Here is a 25,771-nt window from a genome sequence, read left to right on the forward strand (position 1 = left end):
TATGAACGCTATTTTACTCTGTGCCTACATCAGTATATTTTGATGAACCAGAAGTGATGTAATGTCACTTTTGGCCATCATTTTGCTTGACCTTCAGCTTTTTGTTGTTTTTTTCAGGGGTTTGATTTAGCTGAATTGCAGATGAAAACCTACCCTCAAATCACTCATTTGTTTAAAAAAATTGCAGAAGTCAGGGGGGCACATTTAACTCTAGATTATGAATCTATAACTGGAATGCAGGACACCAGCCCAGGTCTTTTAACACATACAGCACCCCTGATGGCAGGGGTTAGAAAATTTGCAAATAATTGTATCTGTAGGCCCGCAGAAACTATGCTGAGATAAATGAATGCCAATTTCCATCAGCTTTCTTGTATGAAGTTTTTGCTTTGCCAAATACAGATTATTCAATTTTTGATATCTAGTTTTGTAAAAAGACACTGCAAATCCCATATCCTTCCTCCATAACATATTCAAGCCTAATTCAAAGAACTAACTACAGTGAATTATCTGTTCACCTCCTTTTGTTTACCTTTTCCCATTTGCTCAGGTTGTTTTTGTTGCTAAATGGTAATGTATGAGCTCATAAAGCTCAGTCCTGAAGATGTTTACTGAAACATATTTCAGTGGGCACAAAACTCTGCATATTACATAGAATCATAGTTGGGCCTTCAGGTCAAAATCCCTGGCCAATGCAGGATCTCCAGCTAGAGTATCCCCAGCAGATAGCTGTCCAACATCTTTCTGAAGACATCCACAAGAGACCTCACTACCTCTCTAGGCAATTGGTTCCATCACCAAGCTGTTCTCACTGTCAAGAAGTTCCTTCTAACATTCAAATAATAATAATAATAATAATAAACTTTATTTCTATACCGCTTTTCCTATGATCAAAGCGGTGTACAACAATTAATATCTATCTTCTTTGTGATTTAAAACTATTAGACCTAGTTCTACCTTTTGAAGCAGCAGAGAACAATCCTGCACCCTCCTCTCTTCACCAAGCTGAAGACATCCAGCTCCTTCATCTTCAATTCACATTGCATTCCCTTCCTACTATATTTCCTCAGTTATGTATGTAAAATCACAACTCATTCTTTTTGTATTAAGATTCTGTCCCCCTTTCTTACTTTTACTCTTCCTTGTTGAATTATTTGGCAACAGCACACATAGCTTCCTCTTTGCAAGCAATTCTGAGACACTGATTGATGCAAATGGTCAGAAAAGATGTCACTAACTCTACTATGCACTTTAGAATTAATGTACAGGAAGAATGTAAATACAGAGATGGAATTCTCTCCATTCAATTTTTCTGTGGGTTTTATACGTTCCAGCAGTGGGGGGTGGGGGGGTGGAGAAGCACCACAAGGAATGTGTGTTTGAACCCAAGATGACTACAAAAGCGGAAGAGAGGCAAGCAATTAGTTCTAATGTCTCAAGATAGTCAGGCTTGCTTTATATTTTATTTTAAGATGAAGCCATAAATGGGGACCAGCTGAGAGGAAAGACTCAGAAAAACTAGCTTATGTTGAGCTGGAAGGGAAGGAGGAAAGGAATGTAGCAGTACCTTTAAGGCTAATTGGTTTTTATTTTTGTATGAAATTTTATGGATATAAACCCACTTCTTTGAATGCTTACAGAGTAAACAACTCCTCCCCCTTCCTTACTTCCTCCTTTTTATGCTTTCAAAGACTAACATGACGACTTCTTTGAAACTATGTCCAGCAGGTACAAGTAGCAAGCATTTGCAAGACTTCTATCGGTTATGCAATGCCTGAAAGTAGGGACTTGGAAAATATAGGAGTAACTATGGCCCCATACAGACAGGCCAAAATAAAGTTGCTTTGGGTCATTTTGGAGGTTTGCTGTTTAAATGATGCATGCGTCCTAAGAGTATGGAAGCTTCACCAAAGCCACACTCTATTCCTTAGGACTGGAGCATCGCTTTGGCATGGCTTCCGGACTCTTAGAACACATGTATAATTTAAACAGCATACCTCCAAAGTGACCCGAAGCAGCATTATTTTGGCCTGTCTGTATGGCACCAATATTACATGTAAGCTCAAAATGATTTCATTGCAAGTCTTTTAATCTACCTGAAAAGCTACCTGATTCTTATTAACTCTTTGATTAACATGTTTTAATTAAAGATACCCCCCTCCCCAAATAAGAAAAGCCTTTATTTTAGGCATCCACATTTTTGAAAACTTCAGCAAAACATTTAAAGTCATTAAAAGTATGGATTAGAGTAGGGGAGAGAAATTACCATACTTCAGGTAAGAATTATACTTACCAAGTACAAAGATTTTATTGGAATAATTAAACTGAAGACAGATTTTTTTAGCAAGACCATTTGTTGAACAACTTTAAAAATGTGTACAGATGTAAGATATCTCTCTGTTGAGTTTCAATATTAGCCGATTCATTAAATGGAAACCAAAGGGTTAAACAAACAGTCAATCTTATTGCGCTGAACTAAAATATCGATTATACTTCAGACTAAAATGCAGAACACTATTTAAATAATAAAACTAGCTGCAAGAAAAAGTGCTAATATCACTTTATCATTATAAGCCATATAGCTTATACTCAACGGTTCTAGTGAACAGGGCATCCAAATGTCCATGCGGTATGCTGTCATTGTTTATGAGATTTTCTGAATGTTTGCAAGACATAAAACCTTCAAAGAAAAAGTTAAAAGTACAAGAACAGAACAAAACTACTAAAAACTACCAGACATGCATGCCTAAAATTTTATTCTGAAATCAACTAGAAGGTCTGTCATATGTTAAAGACAGACATTAGCATTGAAAACTTCAGTTTATCTAGAAACTGGAATTAATAGTATTAACAAAAAAGTAAATTCAGCGGTTCATGTGTGAAGACACAGACACCGCTTTAGACTCCAATCTTATGCACACTTATATTGGAGTAAATTACACTGAATGCAGTGGGGCTTGCTTCTAAATAATCATGCATGTGACTGCAATATAAATGTGTAAAAATATAAGACATGTTAAAGGTATTGTACTTAGTTTAATCCAACATGTCTAATTTAAATATTCTCAGTAAGTTGCCCACTGTTTTGCCTTTTCTCAGTTAGTTAATATTTGAGTATTCATTCCTCTATGTTAGTGAACTAGACATAACTACCAAAAATATCCCCAAAGCTTACTTACTCTATTTGAGCTCCATGAGCCACAAGGGCACTTATAGATTCCATACTACCAGATCGAGCTGCTTTGTGAATAGGTGTTTCACCAACATAATCCTGGTGGAGGCAAAACAACAATTTAATATCAAGCACATGTGACTTCAAGTAAAAATCTTTCGTCTGAAGACAATGAATGGGCAATGATGGATAACCAGACAAAGGCTGGGGCTACTGCCAAAAAGCTTATGTAATAGGTCAAGAAGGTTCTGAATGATGCACTGCCCAGGTGCAGATAAACCATCTGTGTGAGTCACAGAGACCATAAAGAACACCAAAGCTTGTTGACACAATATCACCTACTTTCAACTTCTCCACTGAGAATGGACATGCTCTCTTCCATTTCAGTAACTAGGATGGACATAATGTCACTAAGATGCACTTGTCATCTCTTTTTCTATGCTACGACAATGCATTGTTTCAGGTCAACAGTGAAAGAAATAAGGGGGAAAAGGGCAAAGCAGAGCTGGGGTAGGAGTCTGAGTATCTATTTATCATTATAACTAAGGTAGTGTCACAGTTATGTTATATGACTTAAAGGAAGAAAAAGTGAAAATTGATACCTGTTTGTTTATGTTGGCTCCCGATTGAATTAACCAGGTGAGGCACTGAGGATGTCCTCCAAAGGCAGCAATATGGGCAGGTGTTTGGGCAAAACGTGTTGTACAGGCATTTACAGAAGCTCCCACTCTCACTAACTGCATTAAACAGTCCAGCTTTAAAAGAAAACAACAGAGAAGGAAAAACACATATTTAATTTCATATCCTCTTTAACCTGATATCACATTCTCCAGCAACATTGGCAGTGTTTCTGTAATAATAATAATACATTTTATTTATAGACCGCTATTCCGCAATGATCGTAGCGGTGTACAGAACAAAAATGCAATACAATACAATCTCTCTCCCTCAAGAAAGGTGGCTGAAGGGCTTGTCTTCTTCCAGGCAGGCCTGGTGGAGCTAGCCTGCCTCTCTCTCCCTCAAGATGGAGGCTGAAGGGAGGGCTTGTCTTCTTCCAGGCAGACCTGGTGGAGCTAGCCTGCCTCTCTCTCCCTCAAGATGGAGAGAGAGTACTACATGTTTGAGTGGAACATCTTATTCTAATAACAAAAAATATTTCATACAATATTTTTGCTTCTCCAAATTTCCAATTTTATGTTTGAAAAAACTGCATAAGAAAAAACAACCAGCATTCCTTCTACCCCCAACCCATTTTTCCAGGTGCTCACATTTCTTACTTTCAGTCCTACTTTGCATACATGAAAAGAGTCCAAGACAGCAGCATGTGCATATTCCCAAATGGTTGTGCAAGCCTGTATTATAAGGCAAAGTATTATTTGTCTTTATTTATTTATTTCAACTGGGGTAATATGAATAATAATTTGAAAGTTCCCAGACTGAAAGCAAATATTTTAATAGCATAATATTATAAATTTGTTCATGGACCTGAGTATTCAAACTCCAAATGCTTTCAATGCGGAGACCGTTCAATGCCATTTAAAATCCATCTGTTAACTTAGCTACAGTTTGGCAAAAACAGGTAAGTGAACAGCAACCTGATCCCTCTGCCTATACAGCCACAATGAGATATCGAGAGTTCTCATGGCATACGGGCTGTGAATATGTTGCAATAGGATCCTATGTATTAATTAAGCTGAAGAAGTAGAACAGGTTGACAACAGTGCTATCTAACGAGTCAACAAATTCCAAGCTGGTATCATGCCAAACTAGGTTTCTGAACTAATGCCATAATCTGATAATCAATTCCATATCGTCTCCACTAGGAATATAACAGATGGGTGATTTCAACAGTTTCTGAAACAGTCCTTTTAACATCCAAGACAGAATTTGGTTGGGGCTGTATACTAGGAAAAAAGCTACAACACAAATACTTTCACTTTCTCTGAAGCTGTACAACTGTAGTTAGTAGTTCCACATCCACACCATTCTGTCATTTTTGACATTAACTAAGAAGCAGCCACATGTTCAGTCTACTACTTTATAGACACCCCACATCCTTCATCAGCTTTTAGTTTATGGGTGGTAATTATGTGGCTCCCCAAATATTGCTGGACTGCAACTCCCACCATTTGTAACCAGTCAGTGAGGACTTCTGAAAATAACAATCCAACAACTCTGGAAGGCCACAATTCTTATCCTATCTTATCAAAAGGAACTGTATTTCTTTTGCGTTTCCACTCTATCCTGCCTAAGATATGACACACAGCATACATTAAAGCACTTATCAGACATTTTAACAGCACTACATTTGCTGCTTCTTTAAACACTGTTCTTATTCTGGTAGCTGCAAATCACAAGAGTAGAATTTTTCCCTTCCAGATTGTCACAAACTACACTGCAATATTTTAGCACACCTCAAAGCATAATTGGATAATGTTTTCCCAAATATTGTGCTGCCCTTAGTTGCAGATGAGCGATTGGATGAGTCTTTTGCAATCTTTGAAGACATTCAGAAGTGGCAAATGCTACTCTTGAATGCCTACAAAGCAAAGATCGATGTAAGGGAGCAGAATCTCCACCTCTTCCACAAATTCAATGTAATGAGTGCAGGACTGCTAAACTCCCCAAAGCAGTCACAACAAATATTAGGCTCCTTGACACCCATGTCAGCTAGGTCACAAGGTCAATGAAGAAAGAAATTTTAGCAAGAATTAAGAGCCAAGATTATTTGGCTCTTAAGCATATTTTTGGTACTTCAGAGTATAAAATATATTTTTCTTAAAAAAAGAACCTCTTGGAATATTAACCAGGCAAAAAATTGAGTTGGCTTTAGTGGTTCCTAAATATACCCTTACTACTTCTGTAATAAGTACTTACAAATAGTCATAATCTAGTTATCAAGTTATCAACCCACTGCCCATCTGCGTGACAATAAAACCAGATCCCTTCTGTCTTTTAGGTGAAGATGTATGTTTGACTCAATACTGTATTGTTCTCAAAACAGGGTTCAAAGCTTGGGATTTAAAGACTGAAATAGAATAAAAATGTGTAATCTTCCACAATATAAGATTAAAATTTTACTTGCATCCTCTAGAAACACATCAAATGCATTCAAATTATAAATGGCATTGTTAACAATTAATATTATTAATGTGTTTCCAAATATGATGCTAAACGTATTTATTGTATGGCTGGCCACATTGCTAAAAGCACTGCATACTATTTATTTCTTCTGTTCTAATTATATCCTGAGGTTTAGCTTGTTGGCAAGACAGAAGATGACAGAATGAGAGATAAGGAAACATGCAAAGATGGGAGAAAGTAAACAAAGTAATCAGGCCCAGAAATTTGGCAAGTTGTGTCAGTTTACAATAAAGATATTTTTGTTCTTGCCTATCCTAATTTACAGAATGTGAAGATTTAAATAAAGGTTGGAGAAAACTGGGTGGGGGGAGGGACTGCCCACTTTCCTCTCAGGCTTTCATAACCCTAATCATGATAAAATAATTTTTTACAACTCTTATTTCTATAGTTTACATTGTTGTTGTTGTGTGCCTCCAAACCATTTTTTACTTATGGTGACCCTAAGACAAACCCAACATAGGATTTTCTTGTCAAGTTTCTTCAGAAGGGATTTGCCACTGCCATCCTCTGATGCTCCATGAAAATATGTACATGCTTTATGATCTGTTTGTTGAATGAACAGTTTATTGCTCTGTTTGCAAAGGCTAATCAAGCCTGCACATTTCAGATTCCTTAGCATTACAGAGATATTATTACATCTAATGAGTGCTCAAACCAAGAATGAATGTGTATCTAAATGTAACTGCTTTAATTACACTGAATAATATTCATTTTATTAAGTACATTAAAATGTATGCTACCTTTTATCCATGAACTAAAAGTGATGTGCATGGGACTCCTTATATAATTCTAAGAATCTTAGATAAATTTTGTCATTAGCCAGGCATACTACTGCTTGACTTCAGTAAGGTTACTGTGGACCCTCAGTATCCCCTTGGGTTTAGTTCCAGGACCACTATGTCCCCGTGGATACCAAAACCCATTGATGCCCAAGACCCATTATATATAATGTAGTAAAATATGGCTCCCAATATAAAATGGCAAAATCATACTTTGCTTTTTGGAATGTTTAATATTTTCAAGCTGTGGCTAGTTGAAACCATGGATGCAGAATCTGTGAATGCAAATACCAACGGTATCTATATTATAAAATTAAATTGTGGTGATTTGATCATCAGTCTCTCTTCTCAGGATGCCTTGAGAACTGTTGCTGAGGGATGGGCAATTCAGTTCTCTAGCAGAAAATTTCAAGTACCTAACCAAAGTACAAATCCCAGGATTCCATAAGATATAGCCACTTAAAGTGGTATCAAACTGGTTTAAATCTGTAGTGTAAATCCACCTTAAATCATCACACTGAGTGCTCGCTTTGGCAGCAGAAATCTCCTCTCTAATTATAGTTTACATTTCTGGATGTAACATTAACAAACAAACGCAGGAGGAAATTATGCATGAAACCCATTAAAGTCTTTCCACTGACAGAACATCTTCCTACTTCCAACAGGAAGGAAAGTGAATTTCCTTCTCCTTACATATCCTCAAGATCAGCTCAATACGGTTGAAGAGCCCCCAGGATAGGTCAAAGAAACTGCTTGTACAAGTCTGAATTCTACTCAAGATGCTGATATTCCTGAAAATTCTCCAGGCAACCACACATAAACACAATGTGGTGTCACAAGCAACTGGAGAACAATTCTAAATGTTATACTGATTTAAAAAAACGACGGGTACAAAATGACTAATTTTTAACCTTGCTCTGCTCACACAAAATAGTTTTCCTATCACATTTATTGTTGCCAAGTGCAGGCAGAGACCTGTTTGATATTTGAACTCTCTCCCAGGACTGAACAACTTTGTTGCCACAACAGATAAAATGAAATGAAAACTGCAGGTGTTTGAGTGCTTGAATGCCAAACAGACAGTTATCAGAATGCTTAGAAGGACACTGTTCTCTCTACTTCCAGCTGGTTTACATAGCACACATTTTGAAGTTCTTACTTAGGATTCAGAGGTTCTCTGAAAATGGAAATTTCTGACAGGGAATATTTTGTTATTTGTTGTTGTTGTTGCTATGTGCCTTCAAGTCATTTCCAACTTATGCCAAGCCTAAGGTGAACCTCCCACACACAGGGTTTTCTTGGCAAGATTTGTTCAGAAGGGGTGTTGCCATTGCCTTCTTCTCAGGCTGAGAGTGTGTGATTTGTCCAAGGTTATCCAGTGGGTTTCCATGGCCAAGGGGCAATTCAAACCCTGGTCTCCAGAGTTTTAGTCCAGTGCTCAAACCACTCTACTTTACATGCTGGCTCTCTTATTACCATATATACTGGACTATAAGTTGACCTCATGTATACGTTGAAGGCAGGTTTTGGGGCAAAAATTATGGATTTTGATATGACCTGTAGACAAGTCGGGGGTAAAACATAAGGGCATGTAACAAAGGAAATTCATTTAATTTAGTTCAAGGATTTATATTCCCCCCTTTCTCCCACAATGAGATTCAAGGCAGGATGTAAAGCATGAAGCAAAGGAAAGCAGTGTCAAGGAACTTAGAAATTCCCAGCAGGGATGACTGTGCTCACCCTAAAGGCTGGATGGATGAGAAAACAGAGGGAACTCAGTTCTTGAAGGACGGGTTATACTCTTGCTTTTTGTCAGGGGGCAGTTCCCTTTTTTATAAGAGTTAAAGTACAGTACAGTACTTACATTTCCCCTTGGATAGTTCCACCCAGGTTTTGGGGGGTCAATTTTTGACTAAAATTTCTGGACTTATACATGAGTATACAGTGGTCCCTTCTTTTACGCGGGGGATCCATTCCGGACCCCCCCCCCCGTATTAAAGAAATTCCGCCTATGTTTGAGCCCCATTAGAAGTAATGGGGTTCATGCTTGTGGCAGTGTGCCATTGCTTCTTCCGGAGCATGACGCCGCTTCTTCTGTCGTTGCTTTCAGCATATGCTGAAAGCAGCGTATAATGCAGGTGCACTGTATACAGTACTCAAGAAAAAGGAAGTAGGTCAATTATGATTCAGAGCTCAAGACTATCACTTAGTACAACTTGCCCCAAGCTATAGTTCAGAAAACTGCAGAAGACAGTCCATTTAGTCCTCTCCCAACCCCAAAACCCAATTTGATAGCGAAGAGCACAAAATAGTACAAAGCTAGTGGTTACTGCTGTTGTCCCAGGACACACTTTATTTTACAACACACACAAAACATTAAACAAACACTGCACACACACAGGTATAGCAAACCTAGAAAGAAAGACAGATTTATATTCATGTGACAAAAATGCATTAAGTTGAATCTCTTGTTTAATGGGGAAAGGAGCATATAGAAGACGGGATGCCGTAATCTTGGACCCTAACTACTTTTCTGTCTTTCTGGGTTACTTACTTTTTGAAAGATAGGAAGGGGGGGGGGGGGGAGAGACTGAAGTAGCCAAACAGGGGAAGGTAAAACACAGAGTGACTGACTACAGCTCTGGAGACCAAGGTCTGAATCCCAGCTCAGCCATCTAAAAACCCACTGGGTGACTTTGGGCAAGTCACACTCTCTCAGCCTCAGAGGATGGCAAAGGCAAATAAAATAAAAACCACCACCAAAGCATGGCATTTTGAGCTTAAATACTGATGGGCATAGAGAGAAGACCATAACAGATTTCATTGTCCAGACAGGAAATGTCCAGACTCAAACTGAACACCCAAGACAGAAATTCTCCTCTTTGCTGATAAACACTCTTTTTGTTTGATGGCAGTCAGAACAAAACATGCTCCAACCACAGCTCTATTCTGCTTATTTCTCCATTGTTTTCTTTGTTTGACTTTGGGAAAGCGAGGTTCGAGGTAGAAACAGAAATTGTAGCCACAAAATGCTGTAGGCATCCACTGAGGGGAGAAAGTAGTAGCAAAAATGCCTGCTTTATCCCTTAACAACATGTACAGTACAGTGGACCTTCCACATTTGCTGGGGTTAAGGGCACAGGAGCCCCATGAAAGTGAGGAGGGAGGCATTTTTTTTATCTGAAAGAACACCTCTCTAAGAGTCTCTAGGTATTCCCAGGCAACTCTGTGGTCAAGATTTGCCAGTAGTTACCATGAAATTGTGCTGGAGGACCTACAAATGCCTAGAGAGGTGTTCTCTCTAGGAGTCCCAAGGTCCTCCAGCATGACTTTTGGCCAAAGTTGACAAGAGAGTCATGCTGGAGGACCTAGGGATTCCTAGAGGCCATATTAATCAAATCCATGAATATTCAAATACACAAAAGTCAAAGCTGCAAATGTGGAGGCCAACTGTAGTATAAACCTTAGACTCTCCTGGACCTGAGGGGAATGGGATGGACACCAACACTGACCAATCCTTTAGTACAATATAGCAAAGTGCTGAAAGATACTAAGGAAACTATCACGGGGAGACTCCTGAAAGCCTCAAAAAAAGCAAAACAAGGCTCCTGTTGCAGAATAATAGCTGGCACCTTGGACAAGACTCACCTGGAGAAACATATTCATGTCTCCATTTGTAACTTTTCCAAGCAGGTCACAGCTTCCGCTATACCCAGGAAACCATTATCACTCACTGACAGCAAGCTGATTACTGTTGTTGTGTGCCTTCAAATAATTTCAGACTTTATGGCGACCCTATCATGGGTTTTTCTTAGGAAAATTTCTTCAGAGGCAGAGAGACCGTGACTTGCCCAATGAGTTTCCATGGCTGAGACAAGATTCGAACCCTGGTCTCCAGAGTCATAGTCCAGCACTCAATGCACTACACCACAATGGCCCCTTACAGCTTAATTACACTGGCTCTCGGAAAGCTTATTTAGGTAGCAATTATTCTTGCATCTTCTTTGGAAATCCAATTCAGAGATCCAAAGGTATGAAGGACTTGTGTATGCTACCTTTTGTAGTGGAAAGAAAATTGGGAAGAATGAATTGAGGGGGATTCCCTCCCCCATTTCTAAATATAATATTGCAAGGTGGGCTAAAGCACCTGAAGTTTAAAATAAGACACCTGGAAATGCATATATCTTCGCTCATACCAGTTTGTGCTCGTCTGCAAGAAAAAGTCAGCATGGTGCAGTGAAATGATTGTTGAATTGTGACTCTGGAGACCAGGGTTCGAATCCCGGCTCAGCCACAAAACCCTACTGGTTGACCTTGGCCAAGCCACACTGTCTCAGCCTCAGAGTGAGGCAAAGGCAATCAATCCCCTTCTGAATAAATCTCGCCAAGAAAAAACCCATGGTAGAGCCACCATAAGTTGGAAACTACTCCGAAGGCACCCCCGCAGATGGTTAATGGGATTTCTCCTGACCTCTTTCTGTGAAGCAACTCCCACAGCATTCCATCTTTCTTGACTTAAAAAACATAAAGCAAGGGACAGTGTCAGGAAACCAAATGCCGGCATTTTCGGTTTAAATACAGATATCAAACACATGTACAAAGGCCGCACCCGCACTGCAGAAATAATAATCCAGTTCGAGACTGCTTTATTAACTGCCATGGCTAAAGGCTAGGGGATCATGGGAAATATAATCTGTTGTGGCACCAGAGCTTTCTGACAAGGCTAAATCTCTCACAAAAACTACACCTCCCATAATTCCATAGCACTGAGCCAGGGCAGTTAAAGCTGTCCCAAACTGGATTATTTCTGCAGTGCGGACGCAGCCAGAGGCATTTTGGGAGTCCAAAACAAAACACCCACTGGCGTTTTAGATAAATATCTCCCCACAACCATCCCTTTTTTGTTTCCCTTCCATGCTGAGGAAGGTCCAAAACACACCGCAGAAATAACAATCCAGTTTGAGATGGCTTTAACTGCCCTGGCTCAGTGCTATGGAATTCTGGGAGGTGTAGTTTTTGCGAGAGATTTGGCCTCCTCTTCTGTCAGAGAGAGAAAGCTCTGGTGCCACAATAGACTACAATTCCCAGGATCCCCTGGGACTGAGCCAGGGCAGTTAAACCAGTCTGCAGAAATAATAACCCAGTTTCAGACCGCTTTATCTTGCCTCGGCTCAGTGGATTTGGGAAAATGTGGTTTTCTGAGGCATTGAGCCTTCTCTGTCAGAGAGAGAGAGAGAGAGCGAGCTCTGGTGCCACAATAGACTACATTTCCCAGGATGCCCTAGCGGTTAAAGCGGCCTGAAGGCGGGCTGTTTCTAACTAGCGGAGGAAAATGGTGCTGAGGAGGAGGAGGAGGAGGAGGCGGCGGCGGGAGAGGCGCCCTAAGATGGCGGCTGCGGCGCCTGCAGTGTCTGCGGGGCCTCCCTCGCCCACCTTTCCGAAGTGCGCGGCCCAGTGGATGGGCGTCCATCCGTAGAAGGAGTCCTCGGCGGCCAGGGCTTCGCGGGAGGCGCCGGGGAGGAGGCCGCAGAGGGCCGGCAGGTCCCCGTCGCGGCAGGCGCGGTGGAGAGGGAAGCGGAGGGTCAGCAGCTCCTCGCTGGAGAAGCCGGCCTCCGGGCTGCAAGAGGGGCCCAGCAGCGCCATGGCCAAGGCGGAGGCAAGGGAAGGCAGGCCTCCTCGGCGTCAACGGGGAAGAGGAGGAGGAGGAGGAGGAGGAGAACGGGCGCCGGCCTCGGAGCTGCTACTCCCGACTCTGCTCCGACGCCTCAGCTGCAGCAGCAGACACACAAAGAAAGCCAGGCGGGATCATGGAGGGACTCCGCCCCTGAGAGAGAGAGAGAAAGGCGGGAGGACGGCCAGCATCGGAGGCCCTCCCGCCAGGCGCCACACTGCAGACATCACCCAGTTTCAGACCGCTTTCACTGCCCTGGCTCAGTGCTAGGAACTGTACTTTTGCAGACCTTTTTAGCCTTTCCTGGTTCGAAACACACTATGAGAATGATTCACTCAGAGGCCCTTTTGACTGCCTTGGCTCAGTGCTAGGGAATCATGGGAGTTGTAGTTTTGAGACACATTTTTAGCCTTTCCTGGTTCGAAACACACTGAGAGAATGATTCACTCAGAGGCCTCTTTGACTGCCCTGGCTCAGTGCCAGGGAATCATAGGAGTTGTAGTTTTGGGAGACATTTTTAGCCTTTTCTGTCAGAGAGCTCTGGTGCCACAATAAACGACAATTCCCAGGATTCCCTAACAACACTAGGCCAGGGCAGTTAAAATGGTCTCAAACTGGGTTATGTTTGCAGCGTGTTTTGGGAGGTTGAAATTATACCCTTAAATTACAATATTGTACACACGGCCCAAATGCATCTACATGTACGTTTCATGGAATTAAGGAAAAATATGGTCAAATGGGATGTTTTCAAAGAGAATATGATAGCTTTGTGCCACGGCAGTTAAAGTGGTGTCAAACCAGATTACTTCTAAAGTGTGGACACAACTGGGGTCATCTGGGTGAGGAAGAAGGTGGCGGTGGAGGAATGAATGGGAGCAGAGTGGCCAGATGTTGTCCCAACCGCAGAGGAGGACAAGGCACTGCAAAATGTAGTACATGGCCAAATAACACCTGAAAACACTCATATAAAGATAAACCGATGCTTCTTTCTCATGCTCCAAATGGAGGACATTTTGAAATTCCACCTGGACAGAAGGTTGAAATTGAGGCCATGGCCTGGAAAAGGAAGGCCTCTATAGTCACCCTGATCCCCTACAACTCCATACAGGATCCTTAGGGTTTTTGTTTGCTTGTTTTTGTATTAAAGTTACTCCTAAATCATAATTCCTATATACTGTATATATTACTTAATGCAATGGCAATTGTTGTAACATAAACAAGTAGCAAGATTCAAATTATACCTTTAAATGGTAATATCATAGGCGGCCCAGGCCAATTGTATTTACATGTAGTATATTGTTTCATGTGATTTAAAATGAAAATTTGATAAGATGTGATGTTTTTAAAATAAAATTTAGAAATAATTTTTAAAATTGAGTTTTCTAAATGTTTAAAAATGTTGTTGTTGTCGTGCGCCTCCAAGTCATTTTTGACTTATGGCAACCCTAAGGCCAACCTATCAGAGTTTTCATGGCAGATTTCTTCTGAGGGGTTTTGCCATTGCCATCCTCTGAGGCTGAGAGAGTGTGATTTGCCCAAGGCCACCCAGTGGGGTTTTATGCTTGAACATGGAATTGAACCCTGATCTCCAGAGTCACAGTGCAACAGTAAAACTACTACACCTCACTCTGGCATTATTGTCTTTTCTAATGGGCCGTGCTAAGGCCAAGAAACAACAGCCACATTTTCATCATTTTGTCTTCCAGTGAGAGTTCAGGTCTGATCTGCTCCAGGATTCATTTGTTTGTCTTCTTGGCCATCCATGGTATCCTCAGCGCTTTTCTCCAACACCAAATTAGTTGATTTTCTTCTCCACTTTCTTCACTGTCCAGCTCTCTGAAATGGAGGGCCTGCAGCACTGAATTCCTTGCAGCAAAGGGAGAGTGAAAATGTACAATTCCAGGCCTATGAGAGAAGTTACCCTTAAATGTATCTAGGTATGCAGACAACACAATGATATTAGGAGAAAATATCACAGACCTTAATGTTGAACATAAAGAAAACAAAGATAATGACCATGGAGAATTTACACAAATTCAACCTAGACAATGAGGAAATACTAAAACAGTTCTCATGCCTATGATCAAACATTGATCGAAGCAGGGACTGCAGCCAGGAAATCAGAAGAAGATTAAGAATGGAGAAGGCAGCTATGAAAGAACTAGAAAACATCCTGAAATGCAAAGATATATACAGTAACTGAGCATGAAAGTTAGAATCCATACAAGCCATTGTTATTCCCTTTTCCCATGTATGGATATGAAAGCTGGACAGTTAAGAAAGAAGATAGGATGAAAATCAATTCATTTCAGATGTGGTGATGGAGAAGAGCGCTGAGGATTTCATGAACAGCCAAGATGTAAAATAAATGGGTGCTAGAACAGATCAATCTAGAAATCTATCTGGAAGCCAAGATGACAAAACTGAGGTTGTTGTACTTTGGTCACATCATGAGAAGGTACAACTCACTGGAAAAACAAACAAACAATAATGCTAGGAAAGAAAGATGGAGGGAAGCAGAAAGAGAGGAAGGCCACATGATAGATGGATGGACTCTATAGAAGAGGTCATGGGTACGAATTTGCAGGAACTGAGCAGGGCAGTGGAGGACAGGGAGTCAGAGATGTCTCATCCACAGGGTTGCCACAGGTTGAGGTCGACATGAGGATGGATAACAACAACAACAGAAACAAATACTGCCACCTCTCAGCATGCTTGTCACATTTGGAAGAAACCTGAATATGCTAGTGTTATCTGCCCCAATTAATTAATGTTTGCATTAACAGTAATTAACCCATTAATTGATTAATGGCAATGTAAACCAGAAAATCTAGTGAGTTATATTTACAACAATGTAATTACTTAAATATCTATTAATTAACTGACAACGATGTAGCTACTCAGATTTATTAAACTGTCCGGTTGTTGCTTAAAACATCTGTGCATCTGAAGAAGTGGATTGAAATCCACAGAAGCATGTGCTAAAAATAAAAAATTCTCAAAGGTGCTGCTACATTCTTCCCCTCTTTCCTTTAAACGGAAGACCATGTATGCTGGACTTCTATAAAATCCCTTAGAAACAGCATGATTGTATGACAAAAACTGGGAACATTATGAAAATTGCAATTGTGAATGAATAAGCCCTATTTACCTCAACATTTCATTTCAACATGCTTTCAAACCTTCTGATCAAAGACATGAATGCTGCTGGTTGTAGTTTTCCATTTTCAGTAGTAATATAAAGGCACTTGGTACATGCTGAGATAAATTTTATTAAAGTTTTCAACATGTTCCTGGCTTAGCATTGAAAACAGAAAATGGAAAACTATGAAAACAATACCAAAATACTTAGAGGGACTTGCATTGGCAACCCTTATACTTTGTGTGATTCTCCACAGCTGTTCTCACAATACTTCTGTCTCTTACCACAATATAGGCATGTTGAAATAGAACAACACACTGCAAAGTTTTTCCCCCTATTATTGTTCAAAGTGCGTGCAGTCAGATCTTTGTTCTCCCATTAGTAATTCTCACCATTACTTTTACTTCCTTCAAATATTTGCAGAATAGGTGGAGTGTGAGTGGAACAAGCATTCACACAAGGAGGCTATTCATAAAACCCAACAGCCATAGCTTGGCTTCAGTTGTATAAATAAACAGTTAAATTTTTTATGAGCTCACAAGATGAGAACCCTAATAATAATATAGAGCAGCTGGCATCAGGAAAAAAAATTCAGATGCACCCAAAAGCTTGCAAAGCTTTTGTACAGCAGAGTTCTGTGCTGTATCACAAACTGCTTTTACAGGTCCTTCTACTTTTAAATGAAGATTGCAACGGAGCATGGACAGCAACTGTTTGAGAAACACAAGACCAGAGCTCCCGTTGGTATCTATAAACTAGCCATGATACTTTTTGGAATTCATTCATTATTTTTAAAGATAAGCCTATACAGTAGTAAACAAATATACAGCAGGATACAAATAATAATAATAACAATAAGTTATTAATGAGATTATTTTCTGATTTGAGTTGTTGCTAAACCCAAACCCTTCCAACTAATTGATTAATTAATATCTGTGTACTGAAAACTGTACCGCACATTCTGGGAATTTACTTCCAACTTGCTTTTATACATTCACCAGACCTTGCGTCTGCATTTGCTTGGGAAAAAGCCAATGTTCTCATGGTTTCACCAGCTGAGTCTTTCCATCAAGACACTCCAGATAAAATTGGAAAAAACTGGCAAGCCTATAGAAGCCGCTTTTCTTCTATAATGGAAAAGTTTCAAGTAACTGATAGTCCAAGTGCTGAGATTACACTGACCTAAAAAGACTTGTAAATTTCCAAGTGGAAATTCCAAAACTAGAGGAGGTTAAATTTTTGGATATGCTTACCCTCGAAACATGTATTTTAAAAACAATACACCAGGGAGTCTTTGTTTTCAGCACCAAGGCCTGGCTTTCACAATACTTGGTTCTGAAACATATAAAAAAAGCAATTGTCCAGTGAGTGTTCTCTTGAGACTTAAGTAACCACAGTACCTTCATATACCAGAGATGGAAATCATGTGGCCCACGCCCACCAGATAAATATTGGACTATAATTCCCAGCAACCTTAGCTAGCATATCCACCAATAAGGAATGCAGGGAACTGCAGTCCCAACATCATCATGATTTCCACTCCTCCTTATACATTGATGCTTGTTATGCATGGGGTTAAAAGTTCCAGGTGTAGCCTGGAGGAGAATTTGAATATCCTAGTTTCAAAATAAAGCAAAAGAGGTATCTGAAGCTTTCTTCACTGATGAGTAAGTCATACTTCATGCTACGATGCCATATTTACGTTGCTATTTGTACTGCTACCACTGTAAAATGTGAAAGGAAAAGAGCATGTCTGAGGAAATGGGGGCTTGTAGTGCAAAGAAACAGTGGTCAAACCACAGTTATCTATAACCAGACCACCATATGTTTTCGAATGTCAGGAGGCCTACTTCTCCCTTTCATATTTTTCAGTATGTGTAGCACTGCAAATAAGAGATTAACACACTGCTAGCATTCTGGTAAACTGTGTGTGTCTCTCGTTTTTTAAAATCTAGTATCAGTAATAAACTGTAACTCGCCTGACTAAGGCAGGGTGATCAGATATCATAACTGCAAAAGGGGACAGAGCACTGTAGAATGTAGGACATTCCAGAAAAATTGAGTACATGACCCAATAAAAGCTAAAAATACTAATAGAAATATAAATTCATGCTTCTTGGTCCTCCTTAAAATGGAGGAAGTTTTAGAATTCTTCCTGGACAAAAGGTTGAAATAGAGGACATGTCCCAGAAAAGGAAGATGTCTGGTCACCCCGGACTAAGGAAAGGGTTTGGAAACAACACAATTGTCAGCATGTAGTCTATTTCAGAGCTACAGAGGGATATGGGGATAATATCAACCCACAGTATTTACCACAAGACTCAAGACTGAAAAACAGAAGTATTTTGCAACACTGACTAAAGTGGAAATTCCATATACAAGAGGCAGGGCACATAACTCACACAGCTGTTCTTCTGAGCTACTGAAAATGGACAAAAGTGGGTTGATAATCTGACTGAGTCACAACAGAACAGATGCAAGCAGTAGGAGCTGAAGTTCAAAACTGTATCATAATCCATTTGGGAAGCTAGTTTGTATCCTGTTAAAAACTTTCTGTGCCTACATAAAGGACTACACAGTCTCCAGGTATTATTTTTGGCAATTTACACAATCCCTGGCAATGTAGACTAAAGGCTTGTCTTGCTGGTTAACAGGTTTGTATTATTTTATGGCCGCCTCAGGAAAACTAAAGTGAATCTGGGGGTTGTTTTGGACACAGGGAAGTTAAAGATACATTTGGCCCCATTCCCAATGGGCTATAAATTGAATCAAGAATCGGATTATAGGAACATCATTCCCATTTGAACTCGCGTTCAATTCTTGTTTAAGGAGCCCATTTAATTGTGAGAGTGTTATCTTGTGGCTCAACCAGTCAGGCCTCCTTTAGGATTCATCTTGTTCTTGCATTCTCTTCTCTGCCACAAATCACAGAGCTAACGTGCAGTCTGCATGCATTTGGATGTTGTTTTCGGATAGTGAATGCAGTTTTGTGGGGGTAGTAAGATAAACATTGTGAGTTTTCCCTTTTATCTCGGCAAATGAGATAATAGTAAATTGTTATTGAAGAAGGGGAAAGAGTCTGTTCCATCCTGCTCCCCCACTGCAACCTATGTTGTTCACAGATATGTGCAGGCACACTTCCTCTCTCTTTGTCTTGGCACTTGACCAATGTTTTGGCTAATCTCTAAGTGGGTACGATGCTTCCGGACAGGTGGTCAGGGAGTTAAGATGTTACCTCCTGCCAGAAAGCATAGTTAAGAGCCATATGTCTGCATATGATTTCTGAAACAGCTTTTATGCTGAGTTTCTGCAATGGTTGTTACAATAATTTAACATGTAGAACATTATAGAATTGTTAAATTACTTTTTAAAAAAGTGGCAAACTATTTATCTCAAAAGTGGGGCATGAGAGTTGAAATAGGTTAAAAGAGAAGGTAACCAAAATAAAATAAATCATCGACTCAAATAAAAAAGAAAGGAAAGAAAAGCAAATAAGTGATTGTATATCTATACATGAATTTAGAGGAAAATATGTTTATATAAATATATACTATTCAGAAGTTATTATGATTTTGGTATACAATAAATGGAGTTAAGGATAGAAAAAAAAGAGGGTACAAATAATACAATTTTTATCTGAAGAGAGATAGATAAGGAAAGAAAGCATGAATACAGTTACAACAAGTTGTAGATGAGGAAGTAACTAATGTTGGGTTAATGTTGAATGAATGAGTTAATATATTATATGTGATAGTGCTTAATTTATCAGAATCGTTCAAGTTAAAGAAATAATTATATATATACATATATATATATATATATATATATATATGATGGTGAGATGATTGTAAGGTTATATTTGTGATATGCTTTATGTCAGGGGTAGGCAGCCTTTTTGAGCTGGGGGCTGGGTTGCTGTCCCTCAGACAACTGGGGGGCCAAACTCAAAATGGTGCACGGAGCGGCGCGGAAGCTGCAGCGGGGGTAGGGCTGCCATAAGTCAGGACATCCACACCGGGACAAATGTAGGACAACATTTTCAAATGTAGGGCACTTTTTTTTACATGGAGGAACCCCCCCTCCGCTCCTTCCCAGCCTCTGAGGAGGCCCGCGGGGCCGCCCGTGTGGGCACCCTCCTCCTCCTTCCCGGCCTCTGAGGGGACCGAGGAGCCCACAGGGCGCGCGCGATCGCAGCGATTGCGAGCGGCCTCCTTCTCCTTCCCGGCCTCTAAGGGGGCCAAGGCCTCCTTAGAGGCCGGGAAGGAGCCCGCGGGGCACGCGCGATCGCGGCGATTGCGAGTGGTCTCCTTCTCCTTCACGGCCTCTAAGGGGGCCGAGGCCTCCTTAGAGGCCGGGAAGGAGCCCGCGGGGCACGTGCAATCGCGAGCAGCCTCCTTCTCTGGCTCCTTCCCGGCCTCTGAGGGGGCCTTGGCCTCCACAGAGGCTGGGAAGAAGGAGGAGAAGGGTGCCCGTGTAGGCGGCCCAGCCGGCTCCTTCCCTTAGAGGCCAGGAAGGAGCCTGCGGGGTCGCCCGCGATCGCCGCGATCATGGGCGGTCTCCTCACTCCTTCACTCTGAGTGCCACCTCTGGCACGCATGCCATAGGTTCACCATCACTGCTCTAGGGCTAGGTAAAGTGTCTTTTTTAATATCAGTGATATGAAAACTACATTAATAATTTTTTTTTAAAAAAAATGTTAAATCACTTTTTAAAACCTTTCCTGAGACTTCATTGTTTTCACATTACCTAGATAACAAATTTACTTCTCAAACTTTCAATTGTACAATAGTGACTTCAGAAACCAATGCCCTTTTTGTCCACTGAGGAGAGGTAATTTTGTTGCCAGATGTCATTAATGGGCTGATTCTAAAATAGTATTCCTTCTTTCAGGAGGAATACTTGTAGCGAACATTCTGCAGAATAATAGACTTTTAAGTCTCATTAATTTTAGTGGGAGATAGTAAAGTGTGAGTGTTACGCCTCTGCATGCAATTATGTCTGAATGCAAATATATGTTCTTAAAAAAATCCATGAAGAAAGATAACCAGTAATAAACATAAATGTAGTTTGTTTGTTTTTTTACAGTTTTTGGTACTCAGGCCCAAGTTGTACCAAATAATGGCAGTAAGAAGGTGATTAAGCTAGATTCTCTGAGGAATCAACTGATTCCTGTAACCTAATGGGGCCTGCTATGTATCTGCAGCTAGGCTGTCTATAGTGATCAGTATCTTCTCCAAATTGGAATCTCAGAAAGCAGTACACTAGTGGCTGTCACAGAAGAATAATGTGGATAATGCACTCCCAATTAAAAAAAAAAAACGTTTTTGTAGATTCCTCCCTACTAATACCTCAGCAGAGAAAAAATATTAAATCAAAATTAGCACACAGTGAGAAAAACGGGTCATTCCCACTCCAGTTTGCTATCAAGCAGGATTCGGGGCAAATGATTTTCATTCCCATTTGAAACCGCTTCTGATCCTCATTGGATCGATTCCAGGAGGAAAGAAGCTGGGCAAACCTAGGATTTCTTGACACTACTTTGGAAGTGGGTTTTTTTTTGGGGGGGGGGGGAATCAATTCTGAAGCATGCACAATAAGTGGGAACGCCAGATCAGCATCGATTCTTTTTTTTTTTTGGAATAGAAATAATAAAAAAATCAATATATTGCTAAAGCAATGACTTGCTTTAGCAATAGATCGATTTTTCAATTACAGTGGACCCTTGTTATAGGCTGGGGTTTGGTTCCAAGATCCCCCGTGGATAACAAAATTTGTGGATGCTCAAGTCCCATTAAATATAATGACATAGCAAAATTGTGTCCCTTATAAAAAATGGAAACTAAGGGTTTGATATTTGAAATTTATACTTTTTTGGAACATTTTCAAACTGTGTATGCTTGAATTCATTTATAAAAAATCAGTATATAAGAAGGGCCAACTGTATTTCTATTTGTTTTAAAAAATAATTATCTCTCACCCTCCTCCTCATCCCTCCTCCTGGGTCCCCCAGCCTTGCCTTGCAGCAGCTATCTCTCCCTTCCCTTCCCTTCCCTCCCTCCCTCCCTTCTCCTTCTACCATTTCTTTTCCTTCCTTCCTTCCTGCTTAACTTCTCTCTTTCTTTCCCGTCACTGTCAACACTTCTCTGGAGCTGATGGGGCTTGTGGCGCTGCTGCCATGCCACCACTGCTTTTCTGGAGCTGGCGGGGCTTGCCATTACTTTCCATTTTCTTCTTCTGTACGGACCTGGCCAACGTTTTTGAATTTATATCACTATATTAAAAAAAATTATCTTCTTAAATAGATCAAATTTTCTTGTACTTAATTTATTTCCATCTTATCCAACTCCTCCCTTTTTGCCCTTAATTCTACTTATATCTGAATATGGGAAGAAGGATTACTGTAGGCTGTAAAATAAGTGATAAGGAATGGGATCGAATTTGGGAAATTTATCGGTACGGATTAAAGAAAATTATTATAAATTGATTTGGAAATGGTATTTGACTCCAGTGAAACTACATAATATTGATCAGAATATTATCAATGGAGAGGTTGTCAAGAAGTAGGGTCATACATGCATATGTGGTGGCAATGTAAATATGTAAAAATATGTTTAAAAAATTGGGAAAAAGTGATACATACTAGAAATAGAATATGTTATGAATATAAAAAAAGATAGAAGACCAAGTATAGTTTTGTTATCATCAGATAACTTAGAGAAATGGAAAAAAGGAGAAAAGGATTTGGTAACAAATTTACTTACAGCAGTGAGATTAATTATAGCAATAAATGTAGAAATGGAGGACTGGTATAAAGAGGTATGGAAATTAGCAATTAATGATAAATTGACATGTAAATTGAAAGTAAAAAAAGGACTATGGCAAAGAAATGATTTTGAGGAGATTTGAAAGAATTTATTGAGAAAGTACTGAGAAAAGAAGATGGAAGATTAACTCCTTGAGATGAACTGAAATTTTGGATGGAATATAAGGATGAAAATGGCTCCAGGGAAGGGGAGTACAGAGGTCAAATATAAAATAACTTCTTAAACTGTAATAGAATGTAGGAATATATTTATATATAGAAATATGATATGTATTGTATATTTTAAGAATATTAATTAATAAAAATTTAAAAAGGACAGAAGCCACTCAAGTGCTAATTAAAATCTGCCCACAAATATGAAAAATAAAACAATGGCCCAACGATTGGAAATGCTCAATATATACTCCACTCTCCAAGAAGGAGACACTAGGGATTGCAGTAACCACCAAACGATTCCATCAATCTCCCAAGCAAGAAAAATGATCCTCAAAAGTGTATAACAAAGATATTTACTATATAAGGGATGAAAAATTCCAGATGTCACAGCTTGGTTCAGAAAAGAAAGAGGCACTAAGGATTATATAGTAAATATATTTAGAATAATAAAGCATGTCAAAGAATTTCAGGAAAAAAATCAGCCTGTGCTTTATAGATTATAGAAAAGTAATTGATTGTGAAGATCATGAAAAACTATGGATTGTTGTTAAAGAAATGGGTGTGCCACATTTGATTGTCCTTATTTGTAACCTGTACTTAGGACAAGAGGCTAACATCAGGACAGTATATAGAGAAATTGAATGGTTTTAAATTAGCAAAGGAGTCAGGCAAGGCTGCATTTTATCTTCCTGCCTACCTGTTTGCCTTGTCTGCTGAATGTATCATACATAAAACTGGGTTCGATTCTGAGAAAGGAGGCATAACAATTGGAGGAAAGAACAGCAACAATTTAAGATGTGCAAAAAATAGCGAAGACTTGGAACAACTATTGAAGAAAGTCAAGGAAGAAAGTGCAAAGGGAGGGTTATAGTTGAACATTAAGAAAGCAAAAAGAATGACCACAGACAGTTTACATAACTTTAAAGCGTTTGAGGAAAACATTGTTAAAGCTTTGTTATACCTTAGCTCAGACATTAATCAGAATGGAGATTGCAGTCAAGAAACCAGAAGGATTGGAAGGGCATCTTTGAAGGAACTAAATAAGATCCTCAAGACTGAAGATATATAATTGAATGCTAAAGTCAGGATTCTCCATGCCATCATATTTCTTATTTCTGTGTATGAGTATGAAAGATGGACAGGGAAGAAAGCTAATAGGAAGAGAATCAGCTAAAATTAAGTGTGGTGCCAGAAGAAAGTTCTACAGTTAATCATTTGGAATAAGATTCGGATGTTAATTATTTAATTAACTGATGTAGTATTTTGCAATACTGAAATTTTGTGATTGGTTTTAAATATATATTATGCGAATGGCCTTTGGCTTAAGCATTAATAAACTTATATAAATAAATAAACGCTCCACCTGTTTCCTAGCTGGATCGGGACCGTGGCAACCTCACACCACAGCCCAGTCATATGGACACAGCGCTCAAGGAGTGCCATGATCTGTGTAGAGTGGCGCACGGCGTCATGAGGACACTACGCCCCGACTCCGCCCCCATGCCTTAATGGCTGGTGTGTACAGGGCCTTAGTTAGTTTTAAATGTGTTTTAGACTCCATCTGCACTGCAGAAATAATGCAGTCTGATCCTGCTTTAACTGTCTTTATCTATAGATGCTATAGAATCTTAGGATTTGTAATTTGTTATGGCACCAGAATTCTCTGACAGAGGAGGCTAAATATCTCACAAAACTACAAATCCCAATATACCATAACATTGAGCCATGGCAATTAAACTGATGTCGAACTGCATTTAGTTCTGTAGTCCAGATTAGCCCTTAGTCGTGTATTTACTGTTTTAACTGTTTTCATCCATGTGCATGACTCAGAGGCCCTGGTTGGCCTTAAAAGCAGTAAACAAATCATTAACCAAACATAATACAAATGTTTCCAACACTCTCTATACTTTTTAATTTCCTTTCTTCTAAAAAATTAAAAATAACATTTTTTTAAAAAAATGAAGGCAATACCCTAACACACACAACACCAGACAATTGATTATTGACTGAGCAAAGGAAGGCCTTGGGTTTAACTTGCCTGGATATGGTAAAGAGTTAGCTTTTTTATTATCATCAAGGTGCTAGGATGACATTTAGTATACACATGCAGAATTTAATGTTTACGTTTCTTCCCCTTTTCAGAGGGAAAAAGACTATATTATAGTACAATATGTCCTTGAAAACAGAGATCAGTGTGTAATATATAGTTAGATTATTCTATATTTGAGGATCACTCATCTGTTTGATCTCTGCAACTGGTTTTATCAGGGTGGACTGTAGGAAGAGAAATAGAAAATACAATGCCATGCGTTATGTAAATCCACATCTCTCAAATGCTGTATTCTGTTATTTACATTTATTGTATCGCTTATAAACTGATGCTCTGTTCCGATTTCAATGTAATAGGATAGTACATTCTGCACAGAGATCAATGTGATACTGTTTGCACAATTATGAAATCTAGCCCAGAGAGTGAGAGTACAGAGCTCTGTCACTGAGCTGTATACTTCATTGCCCAAAATAATTGCATGCAGATAACTAATTGCTACTTAGCTTGAGTGTACCTGTGTAACATCACAGTAAAGAGACAGCAATATTCCATTACCTAATTACGCTAAGCAGCCCCTGTACAAGTATGCTTGTGGTTCAGACACAGCACTATTAGGTGCTGAGACTTATCTCTAATCTAGAGTACAGCTGGTGAAATTCACACTTTCCCCCCCATCCTTTACCTTCTGTTTGATCACATATTCATCCATCTTCTCTTGTGTGCCAACAGTTAGTATATATAGTTCAGCTTCACTGCCATAAACCCAGATATGTGTATCTACTATTCAAGCATCTTTTGTAAGTAAACATGTTAAACTGACTGAGCAAATTGTTA

General features: G+C 39.6%; 1 protein-coding gene across 2 annotated transcripts in view; it reads right to left on the reverse strand.

The window, feature by feature from the left end:
* LOC149319206 (ankyrin repeat domain-containing protein 10-like) overlaps positions 1 to 13,100 on the reverse strand; it is a 39,423-nt gene extending 26,323 nt beyond the window's left edge. The window contains exons 1-3 of one of the 2 annotated variants that reach the window (XM_089511275.1): positions 12,529 to 13,100; positions 3,775 to 3,927; positions 3,180 to 3,271 (exon numbers count right to left, since the gene is read on the reverse strand). In XM_089511275.1, the coding sequence (XP_089367401.1) occupies positions 3,180 to 3,271; positions 3,775 to 3,927; positions 12,529 to 12,738 (455 nt within the window). In that variant the 5' untranslated portion in view covers positions 12,739 to 13,100. The remainder of the gene's footprint in view (positions 1 to 3,179; positions 3,272 to 3,774; positions 3,928 to 12,528) is intronic. The other variant, XM_089511274.1, reaches the window with a different exon arrangement.
* Positions 13,101 to 25,771: the final 12,671 nt, after the last annotated feature.

Source organism: Sceloporus occidentalis, unplaced genomic scaffold (assembly GCF_023333645.1).
Source record: "Sceloporus occidentalis isolate IW3139 unplaced genomic scaffold, rSceOcc1.0.p SCAF_2, whole genome shotgun sequence".
In the NCBI taxonomy this organism is placed as follows: Eukaryota; Metazoa; Chordata; class Lepidosauria; order Squamata; family Phrynosomatidae; genus Sceloporus; species Sceloporus occidentalis.